This window comes from Gadus chalcogrammus, chromosome 3 (genome assembly GCF_026213295.1).
Source record: "Gadus chalcogrammus isolate NIFS_2021 chromosome 3, NIFS_Gcha_1.0, whole genome shotgun sequence".
In the NCBI taxonomy this organism is placed as follows: Eukaryota; Metazoa; Chordata; class Actinopteri; order Gadiformes; family Gadidae; genus Gadus; species Gadus chalcogrammus.
Genome location: NC_079414.1, coordinates 14,897,607 through 14,909,269, shown reverse-complemented (window position 1 = coordinate 14,909,269; position 11,663 = coordinate 14,897,607). Strand labels below are relative to the sequence as shown.

Below are 11,663 nucleotides of genomic sequence, written 5' to 3'. Positions count from 1 at the left end.
CTTGTCATGGTCACTCCATGGTCGGAGGAGAACAGAGGAGAAGGGTAGGGGAGGCGCGGGCAATCCCTCTGGGACAAAATGTCACCAACACAACTACGGGCCAACAGAAATTAACGGAAAAGATAGAACACAATTTGGTCTTTCTAAGAAGTAGCTGTATATATTGATTTTAAGATTATTTTTGGCTGAAGCAAAGGTGGTTTTAGAGAGGAGCAGGTGGGTGGTAAGTAGTGGTGGTGGTGGGAGTGTGTGGGTGGGGGGTGGAGGGGCTGTGATGCTCGTGGGCAGATGTTGGGGGAGTTGAAACTCCATGGCTGCCTACGTTCAAGGGATTTAACATGCATAACAATCCTGGGATATGGAGGGTGCTAGCTAACACAGAGTCAGCTACCAAGCATTAAGCTAAATATAGCGTACCGGTTGCTAGAGGAAATTTATCCCTGGCACGATACAGAGGCATTAGCCTATTGTATCCACCAAATGCACTTATGCCGAGTGCATCTGGTGGATTTATTTTACCATTTACAGACTCCAGGTTGGGGATGGTCAGATGTCTGATGTTAACTCCCAGTCACTGGTGTAACCGACATAGAGGTCTTCTAAAGCAGGAAAATCTCCTCCTGTGTGTTCCCTGTCGTATTAAATATCTGCAGACCTTATTTGGACCCAAATCCTTACTGTCATTGGTACTTTTCTTAATTTGTTATTATCAATCGCATCTCTCTATCCTGTCATCACAGCTATAGCCAAGTTTGGGTCAAAAGTGATTTCCTAATTTTACTTTGGGCCGCACACATTGGGTTTAGGGGTAGGGACAAGTAGCTGGGGGGGTCAGTAGGATCTCCATGGCAACAGGGACCAAAAATAACATGACGTGGATGGGGGTGAAAGAGAAATGTCGGCTCCGCGAGATTCTGACGGCTTGGGTCCAAACATTTACCAGATACCGCTTCCCATGCACCTCATAAACACACAGACACACACATACCCATTTAGTAATATATTACCTACACACACACACACACACACACACACACACACACACACACACACACACACACACACACACACACACACACACACACACACAAAGACATGCATACGAACCAACATACACACGCATACACACACACTTCACATCCTGTAAGTCAGACTGCATGAACATCTCAAGCTCATGTGAGCGCCTGAATAAATACTAAAAGTTAAATAAAAAAAAGTGTTCCCTGATGATAGCCACATGCTCGCACAAATGTAAACAAAATAACTGCAAAAAAATAACAGACTATACGTTTCAAAATATTTACGCAGAACACGGCCACCATGAGAGGCTAAGCAACACACAATGGACCTTATGTAAAACCATCACAAAATAACATCCTATACACAACCTTGGCTGGTGACTTCCAACACTACACTAGGGACGTTCCTGCAATATTCACAACAACGTTGTGAGGACCTTCAGGGGAAGTGTGAGGGGAATGACGGTAACAGTGATGTTGGTACCGAGCGGTGATTTGTTGAGGATGAGGGGGAGGGGCTTCATCTGGAACACCAAGACCGGAATGACGACAGATAGTTCCGGGTATTTAATACCTGGTAGCCCTGGGGACGGATCGATAGATACATACAGGAAGAAGAAGAAGAAAGAGAGAGAGATAACAGTTAATATTCAATTTGTTATATTTTTGCTCATGGATCTATTTTACACACTTAAACACTGAATGTTAAATAATTATATAAGGTGCAAGCAAACAAAAAGGAAAATTAAAGTAATGATTAGTTGAATGTTAATTCATAAATGGGCTAATTATTTTTAATGAACGCATAAAAGATTTATGAATGAATGAATGAATGCCCTAATTAACCCCTATATGGATGATCTAATTCATGAATTAAAAAATTAACTAGTACCACAACTAGCCTTGGAACCAGACGAACGTTGAAGTTAGTGTTTTATTTGCTCTTCAATATGCTACTGGTGCTATACAGGTGCTATAGAATATACCCCCCCCCCCCCATTTTCAGCAGCACTGGCCCAGGTCAGGCCAATCACAACTGTTTATCTAACGTATGATTACGTAACAGAGGAGCACCCTATGGGAGAGCCATTGAGGAAACAACCAAGAGGGCTGCATCACACATTGAGTTGCTCTGATTGGTTGTAGGTCGTTACAATTCAGTCCAGAGTTATTTTGGTCTGCGGCTGTCGATAACCCCCCTTGGAAATCGAGAGTGGTTCCAGTCTAACGCACATCTGCTAGAGTCAGGTTACTTGTATCCTCATTCATAAACTAATACATTAACTTATTTATGAATTAATTAATGGTTACTGAAAACTTGGACTAGACTCACCTGGCTCCTTTACTCCCAGAAGTAAAGTAAGTACCATATAGTTTCATTTTTCAGCTGAGGGCCAAACAGAGGGTTGGTCTGGGCCAGAATTGCTATCAACCAACTGGGGAGGAAAGGACAAAGACCGGATCAGACCAGAACCGGGTCAGACCACATCAGGACCGGATCAGACCAGACCAGATCTGATAGACCAGACTAGATCAGACAACAACAGAACTAGACCAGTATAGAAATTACAAAACCAGAGTAGGACTACACCAGACAGGACCGGATCAGACCAGACAAAAGAAGCCGGGACCGGATTAAAAACGATTATTATAAATATTATATTTTAAAGCTGCTATGGGTACGATTTTCGTATAAAGAGAGCGAGAAGAAAATAACAGAAGAGGGCAAGATATGAGAAGGCAAAGAAATGCCCCCCCCCCCTCTCTGCTTCCTCCATACATTTCTGTGTCATGGGAAAGTGTTGGTTTCACACACATGTGATTAATAGGCATGTTGGATTGCCCGAGCCATTCGGGGAAGAGCTTGATCAGAAATTAGCGGGAAATAGGGCACAGTCAAGGTTGGAGCCAGCCAACCACTACATAACCCTGCCCTGATGTTGGGTTTAAAACAACAAGCTCAAGTGTCAAAATATAAAATACCCTTTACTCACAACAAATAGCAACAGACAGCTGTGAGCACCAGACTTGTGATGATGACCCTGGGGAATGATCAGAAAATAACAAATTATTTTAATTGAAATAAGAATAAAATGTTGAATTATTCTTAACATCCAACAACTAACACCCCAACTCTCTCACACGCATACGCACGCGCACACGCACATGCACGCATCCACGCACCTTGGCACTCACTCACTCGTTCACTCTTCAATGCCCAAGCAAACAGACCCATTACACAAAACGTGAAGAACAAACGTGTTCTTATAAAGCCGTCAGCGCATGCAATATTAGGAATGAATTAACGCAGTCAACGTAAAAGTCCTATATAATAGCCTACAAATAAAATAACCTGCTCACCACAGAGTAGGCTATAGCATTCTTAAAGATCCTTATACCTCACTTCACTCTCAGGGTGGGTTATTTTATATATGTTACATCGATCTACCTCAGTTATCAAGGTCATGTCTTTTAGCACATTTTAGGGATATCTTTAGCTGATAAGGATGCAAGATGACGCATTCGGCCTTCATCAAATCACCATTAACGCCTTCAGTCCAATCACCGCAACGGCTACGAGGAAGGGTTTATTGCACAGACATACAAATAGGCTTATATCTTGGACACCATCTTTTGTCAAGTAATAAGGAAAAACAAGACGCATATAATGAATAGTCGTAGTGATTATCAGTTGCGGGTAACGGTACATACCCCCGGTTCGGTCCTTTTGGCACCAGGAATGGTGCAACGATCCCCACCAGCCCCCAGAGCGTGGTGAAGCAGATCATCGGCAGTGCAAGCGAGTGGGAAACCATTGTTAGCGGTGGTTAATATTATTGTGTATTTAGGAAACAATAAAATGACGGTGAATTGGGCGCGTTAGAATTAGACGCATCAATGGCCTCTCTCGGCCAGCAAGTGCGTCTCACACGCCCCGCCTACAACAAGGATGGAATATATGATTGGCCGAATAGAATCTAAAACCTACCATTGATTAGTGTTCCCGGATGTCTGTCAGAATTAGTGAGGCAGGGATTGGATCTTGTTTGTCCCACCAGTTCAGGGTCAGAGATAATAAAAACAATCAAGCAAAGTAGATTTTATTGCTTTGTTATGCGTGCCATCTGTTACAAGTGATAGCGAATTCAAAAACAAATGAATGGGGAAATTAATATCGGCCTAAGAATGTTGCAAAGTCCATGGGAGAATCAATATAGGCTTTTAATATATAAAAATGAAAGCTTTTACTTATTAGCTAGGCCTAAATACATCTTGGAAGAGGAGATGCTGGTTCCTGCGATGCAATCAGTACATCAATATTGACCTTTCCAAGTTGGATATTCTCGACACAATATAAGGCCGGCCAAAATATGAATAGACTAATACATCAAATGGGAATGTCTGTGTGATCAATTAATCAAACTGCAAATTGTGAACGTAATTCAATCCAACATTGCTCCCTAGTGTACACTGTAAATAGGGCAACATGAACTCAGGGATTAAGTGGCGAAGTCACGCCTCTTCCGGTAGAGAGAATATGAATGGGTTTCAATGGAGAGAAAGTAATTATTTTCTGGTCCCAGTCTTTATATGCCCTGGATTACACATATGTTGTTTGTGGATTTAAATGAGAATCTTTCATGCAAAGATCTTTTTTTTTTTTGTGTGAGGCCGCTTTGTGAACTACAGCTCGTCGCTTCTCACGACCAGAATGATATACGTCACCACCCGCACTTCAAACTCATGGCGATCTCTCTGCTCCACTTCAACGCTTTTTTTTATAAAAGGATAAAAGCATCGAAAGAGGTGAAAACCATTAAAGTTGATGTATGGTTTACTAGTGACGCGCATGAACATGGAGGAACATGATTGACTTAGGCCTACTCAATATATAAATAATCAACCATCATATCTCATAGGCTACTTTACTATTGATTGACGTTGTAACGTCTGTTGGCATGACTTTGCTCAGTTTCAAACGTTGTGTACTGGTAAACCAGCTCTAGATAAAGGGAAGTGTTGCCTCCCATACAATGGCTATATGTGCTTCTCATAAGTAAAAGCAAAAGGATAGTAGGTGCTAGGCATCAAGGAAATAAAGGCATGCAAACGTGAAACTTATCCTACTAAGTTCTGTTTAGTTCTGAATGGTTTCTATCGGATAAATAAACCCTGCTGTGAAGAACTTTTAGATTCCCAACCGGCTGTTTCCCAAGTGCACATGAACGGTCGCTGTCGGGAACACGCGTAAGCATGAGCGTCATCACCGGCGGCGATCCGACTCGTTGTCACCAGGAGAGTGAACGCGCCTAAAGGCACGTCTCGTATGTGACGTCATGCTCCCAGCGAATGGCTTGGACAAGACCGACAATCTCCCAACCTTGCTACCTCAGTCTTGACCCTACCGAGTTTGCAGTTGGTGGGTTTTTTTCTCCCCTGGAACACGTAATAATAATTGTGGAATACGGTCATTGTTCCAAAATGATATAGTCTCTGTCCCATATAGTTGCATACTGGAATAATTGGGTGCATCTGACCTTAATTGGAAGAAAATCTGGACTTTACCATCTACATTTTTGATCACTAACAAAATGAAAGAGGTATATTTTAAGATTATACACCGTTACTATACCTCTAAACTATTTTTTGCAAAGATTTAAATTAGATATATGTAAATTGCTCATTTTGTAATATGTACCCTGAAGATGTGACACATACATTTTGGAACTGTTCCCATTCAAATCATTTATGGAAAGATATTTGCACTTTTATCACTCGTTTCATTGACCCCAAGTTTTCCCTTGTATTGAACATGTATTGTTTGGTTTCTTCAATTGCACCTCTAGTCAAGCAAACCAATATTTTATTATAAACCTTATTATTTTATTAGCTAAATGGCATATTCATAAATGTAAATACTCGAATCAGAAACCTCTTTTTGTTGTGTTTGAGAATGAAACCAGGCAATACATGGGGAATATTCTATGTTCTAGAATTGGGAAAGCTATTAAAACACTTAGTGTGTGTGCTCTTTATAATATTTTTATTACATTTAATGCTGCATTTAGGTTTTTTTTGTGTCTGTATTTTGTATGTCTGCCATTTCTGTGCCCCCTGGCTGTTGTTGTATTGCTAATTGTCAATAAAATGTATAAAAGAAAAAGAAAAAGACAGATAATCTCCACATCGGCATAACAAAAAATCGACACATGCCCCGATTTATAATGGTTTTCACCGCTTTTGTCGTTGTTATCCTCCCCTTGGAAAAAGCGGTGAAGTGGAGCAGAGAGATCACCATGTCTGTACCAGAGTGGTGGTGGTGTCACACTAAATTTGTACCGGCTGCCAAATTTTTACCAGGCGCGTCATCCATACGTAATCCACTCCAAATCTGCCTGGCAACAGATGATCGCTTCGTTTGTGCCTGGCAACGGACGATCGCGTCGAATGACGTGAAAGGTTCACGAACATTCGCAAACCTTCTATCTAGCGATCCGTTATCTGTATTGTGCTATTTCGTCCTTGACCTGCTTTAAACACTCAGTTTACTTGCTAAATTTGATTAAACAATTAAATATAATACAAATATAAAGTAAAAACAAGTGTTATCTAGATCCGTTTTCTGTATTATGTTATTTCGTCTTTGGCAACATGAGCGCGAATGTTTTTTGAAACCCGCTTTAAACACTCAGTTTACTAGCTAAATTTGATCAAACAATTAAATACAATACAAATATAAAGTAAAAACAAGTGTTATCTAGCGATCCGTTAACTGTATTATGTTATTTTTTCTTTGGCAACATGAGCGCGAATGTTTTTTGAAACCTGCCCGGCAACGGACGACGCGATCATCTGCTGACAGGCAGGTTTGGAATGGATTACGTATGGATGACGCGCCCGGTACAAATTTAGCAGCCGGTACAAATTTAGTGTGACAGTGGCGTATATCATTCGCGTCGAGAGCAGCGAGGGGCTGTAGTTCACAAAGCGGCCTCACGCAAAAACCTTACATTATCCAACTTCTTCGCGAAATTATAAAAAAATTATAATTTAAATCCAAAAACAACATATGTGTAATCCAGGGCATATAAAGACTGGGACCAGAAAATAATTACTTTCTCTCCATAGAGTGGCGGAGATGCCCCTTCCGGTAGAGCTCATGGGACCTATGAGATCGAAAAATATGAATGAGTGTCAATGGAGAGAAAATAATTATTTTCTGGTCCCAGTCTTTATATGCCCTGGATTACACATATGTTGTTTGTGGATTTAAATGATAATTTTTCATGCAAAGAAAACTAAAACATTTCGTGAAGAAGTTTGATAATTTTAGGTTTTATGTGAGGCCGCTTTGTGAACTACAGCTCTTCGCTGCTCTCGACGCATATGATGTACGTCACCACACCCGCACTTGGAACTCGGCACAGAGATGGCACATAGAGATGGCACATAACTAAAACTCTCCACATGCCCCGATTTATAGTGGTTTTCACCTCTTTCTATGCTTTTATCTTCGCCTTGAAAAAAAGTGGTGAAGTGGAGCGCCATCTCTGTGCCGAGTTCCAAGTGCGGGTGTGGTGACGTATATCATATGCATCGAGAGCAGCGAAGAGCTGTGGTTGACAAAGCGGCCTCACATAAAACCTAAAATTATCAAACTCCTCACGAATTTTTTTAGTTTTCTTTGCATGAAAAATTATCATTTAAATCCACAAACAACATATGTGTAATCCAGGGCATATAAAGACTGGGACCAGAAAATAATTATTTTCTCTCCATTGACACCCATTCATATTTTTCGATCTCATAGGTCCCATGAGCTCTAAGGCGGAGAACTGGAACTTCAAGGCAAAAGTATTTTCTAAACATAACCCCAATTTCCTTTGAGAGAAACTATTAACATGTTTTTTCTTTAGATAGTTTAGATCCACCTCTTGTTTTATCATACGATTTTATTGATCATACGCTTTTATTTATAAGTAGTCTATAATATATTATTTAGAAATGTACTGCTATTTCTTGTTTCTGTCACATATCTGGTAGTGCTACGTATGAGAGCTACAGGACATTTTTGAGTGCGATCCTCATTTAATTTTGAGGATTATAGTTTTCTTTTTTTTTTTTGTTTGTTTGTGTGTGTGTGTGTGTGTGTGTGTGTGTGTGTGTGTGTGTGTGTGTGTGTGTGTGTGTGTGTGTGTGTGTGTGTGTGTGTGAGTGTACTTAATTCACAAATCGCCCCGATGATATTGCTTTTGACACAGTTTCACATCCTTGCAGTAACCCTGCTGCGTTCACACCAAAATACGCAAAAAGTTGACGCGCGTCGTGATCCCATTCAAAGTGAATGTAGAGACGCGTTGCTGCTTTGCTGCCGCAGCATTTGCTGCCGAGAAAACGGGCAGCAAAACTTGATTTGCGGCGCGTCAAAATCTGATTTGCGGCACGGGCGAAGGGCGCGTTCACGTATTTTGCGGCGAGTCAAATGCTGCTCGAGTTGAAATATTTCAACTTTTGACGCGCCGCAAACCTTTGACGCGCCGCAAAACTTGATTTGACGCGCCGCAAAACTCAGGCGTCAACGCGTTCGGGCAGCAAATGCATCTTTTGGTGTGAACGCAGGGTTCGCTACGTCATTCCTCAGAGACAGCAGATGTAATCGTTATTGAGAGAATAAACAATAGTAACTAGGGGGCACAGATACAGGAAGTGCGGGGAACATGTCCCCCGTGTACCCCGCATCCACTACGCCCATGACTATAACAATCAGTTGTTGTTGGGATATGTTCAAATAAATGGATAAAGTAAAACTACATTGGAATTTTTGATTAAACTTGCCCATTTGATTTTAATCCCAAAACGTAAAATGATTACAAAAGGCCCAGGGACCGCGTGGGGCTAGCGGGGGCTTAAGCCCCTCCTGATAATAGAGCCCCCTCTAAGCCTCCCCTCCCAAACCTTGTCCTTTTGTGATGAAAAACAACCCAGAGAGTTTATTTGGAAAATCCTATTTGTTTAACAGTGACATATCCGGGGACCTCTTGAGACCGATTGAGTGGCCTCTACTGGAACCGTCACCTTACCGTGGTGGAGAGGTTTGCATGTCCCTGTGAACCTGAGGGCTGTGTTGTCTGGAGCCTTGTGCTCCTGGTAGGGTCTCTCATGGCAGAGTGGTCTCAGGTGAGGGGCCAGACTAAGGCCCCGTTCACACGAAGCCGAAACGGGCGAAACCGTTACGGTTTCGATCTATCCGGTTTCGAAGTATCTCCGTAAAGACGAAGCCAAGCGAAACCGGGTAGATCTGTAGAAACGCTGTAGTACACATTCCAGGCCCATAAGGGGCGCTGCTTCTGGTACAGAAATCCAGAAGAAATGAAATAAGAAGAAGAGGCAAGCATGCACATAAAGGCTGCCCTTATGCGCATGCTCGCATGTGATTTCTGAAACTCCGCGGGCTTAAGAGCCATTGGCTAGGAGGTCGAGGGGTGGGGCGATGACGTCATGGTTTGCGGTTTCAGTCGGTTTCAGGCGTACACACGAATCCAAAACGAAACCGGGTAGATTTGAAACCACCTCCGAGGGTGGTTTCAGAAGTTTGCGGTTTCGGTCAGCGGATTCGCCGGCTTCGTGTGTACGGAAGGCCGAACCGTACAAGACCTTTGCGGTTTCGCCATGATATCGGCTTTGTGTGAACGGGGCCTAAGAATGGTTCAAAAACTCCAATGAATAACATAAGAAGAGGAGATGTGACCCGGCCCGGAGGAAGCCCGGGGCCCCCGTCTGGAGCCAGGCCCAGACGGAGGGCTCGATGGCGAGCGTTTGGTGGCCGGGTTTGCCACGGAGCCCGGTCGGGCACAGCCCGACCAAACTACGTGGCACCCCCCCTCTCTTCATCCCATGGGCCCACCACCTATGGGAAGACCCGTTGGGGTCGGGTGCGCAGCCACATGGGTGGCAGTGAAGGTCAGGGGTCTCGACGGACCAGACCTGGGCGGTAGAAGCTGGCTCTGGGGACGTGGAACGTCACCTCGCTTTGGGGAAAGGAACCGGAGCTTGTGAGGGAGGTGGAGCGCTATCAGTTTGATCGGGTGGGGCTTACCTCCACGCACAGTCTCAGCTCTGGTACCGTACTCCTGGATAGGGGTTGGACTCTATTCTTCTCCGGAGTTGCCGAGGGCGTGAGGCGCCGGGCGGGTGTGGGGATACTCATAAATCCCCGGCTGAGCGCCGCGGTGTTGGAGTTTACCCCGGTAGACGAGAGGGTCGCCTCCCTGCGCCTAAGGGTTGTAGGGGGGAAAACTCTGACTGTTGTTTGTGCGTATGCACCAGTTTTTCTGGCATTCCTGTGGAGGTTGGGGGCATTGAGCCGGAGTGGGCGGTGTTCAAAGCCTCCATTGCTGAAGCTGCGGTGGCTAGCTGTGGCCTCAGGGTCTTAGGCTCCTCAAGGGGCGGTAACCCTCGGACACCGTGGTGGACACCGGTGGTCAGGGAAGCCGTCCGATTGAAGAAGGAGGCCTTCCGGGATATGATATCCTGGAGGTCTCCTGACTCGGTTGCAGGGTACCGAAAGGCTCGAAGGGCTGCAGCTGCTGCCGTGTCGGAGGCTAAGCAGCGGGTGTGGGAGAAGTTCGGAGAGGCCATGGAGAAGGACTTTCGGTCGGCAACAAAGTGTTTCTGGAAGACTATCCGGCACCTCAGGAGGGGGAAACAGGGAACCATCCAAGCTGTGTACAGTAAGGATGGGACTCTGTTGACCTCAACTGAGGAGGTCGTCGGACGTTGGAAGGAACACTTTGAGGAACTCCTGAATCCGAATAACACGAGGTTGATGGTGTTTCGTCGTCAATTTCCCTGGTGGAGGTCACTGAGGTAGTCAAACATCTCCGCAGTGGCAAAGCCCCAGGGATTGATGAGATCCAGCCAGAAATGCTAAAGTCTCTGGGTGTTGAGGGGCTGTCATGGTTGACACGCCTATTCAACATTGCCCCGGACATGGAACTACGGACCAGCTCTTCACTCTCGCAAGGATCCTGGAGGGGGCCTGGGAGTATGCCCATCCAGTCTACATGTGTTTTGTGGATCATGAGAAGGGGTATGACCGGGTCCCCTGGGAGAAACTGTGGGAGGTGCTGCGGGAGTATGATGTAAGGGGGTCTCTCCTCAGGGCCATCCAATCTCTGTACTCCCAAAGCGAGAGCTGTGTTCGTGTCCTCGGCAGCCAGTCAGTTACGTTCTCAGTTGGTGCTGGTCTCCGCCAGGGCTGCGCCTTGTCACCAATCCTGTTTGTGATATACATGGACAGGATATCGAGGCGTAGTTGTGGTGGGGAGGGGTTGCAGTTTGGTGGTCTGAGGATCTCGTCACTGCTTTTTGCAGATGATGTGGTCCTCATTGGATCATCGGCCTGTGACCTTCAGCACTCACTGGATCGGCTGGCGGCCGAGTGTGAAGCGGCTGGGATGAGGATCAGCACCGCTAAATCTGAGGCAATGACTCTTAGCAGGAAACCGGTGGATTGCTTACTCCGGGTAGGAAATGAGTCCTTAGCCCAAGTGAAGGAGTTCAAGTACCTCGGGGTCTTGTTCGCGAGTGAGGGTACTATGGAGCGTGAGATTGATCTGAGAATCGGAGCAGCGGGGGCGGTAT

At 44.7% G+C, this 11,663-nt stretch overlaps 1 protein-coding gene across 1 annotated transcript; it reads right to left on the bottom strand.

Moving 5' to 3' along the window:
• atpv0e2 (ATPase H+ transporting V0 subunit e2) lies at positions 1-3,924 on the bottom strand. The gene is made up of 4 exons (XM_056585651.1): positions 3,732-3,924; positions 3,014-3,061; positions 2,353-2,455; positions 1-1,602 (listed from the first exon to the last, which is right to left on the bottom strand). The coding sequence occupies exons 1-3, from the start codon at positions 3,833-3,835 to the stop codon at positions 2,362-2,364; spliced, it is 246 nt and encodes an 81-aa protein (XP_056441626.1). The 5' UTR covers positions 3,836-3,924; the 3' UTR covers positions 1-1,602; positions 2,353-2,361.
• Positions 3,925-11,663: the final 7,739 nt, after the last annotated feature.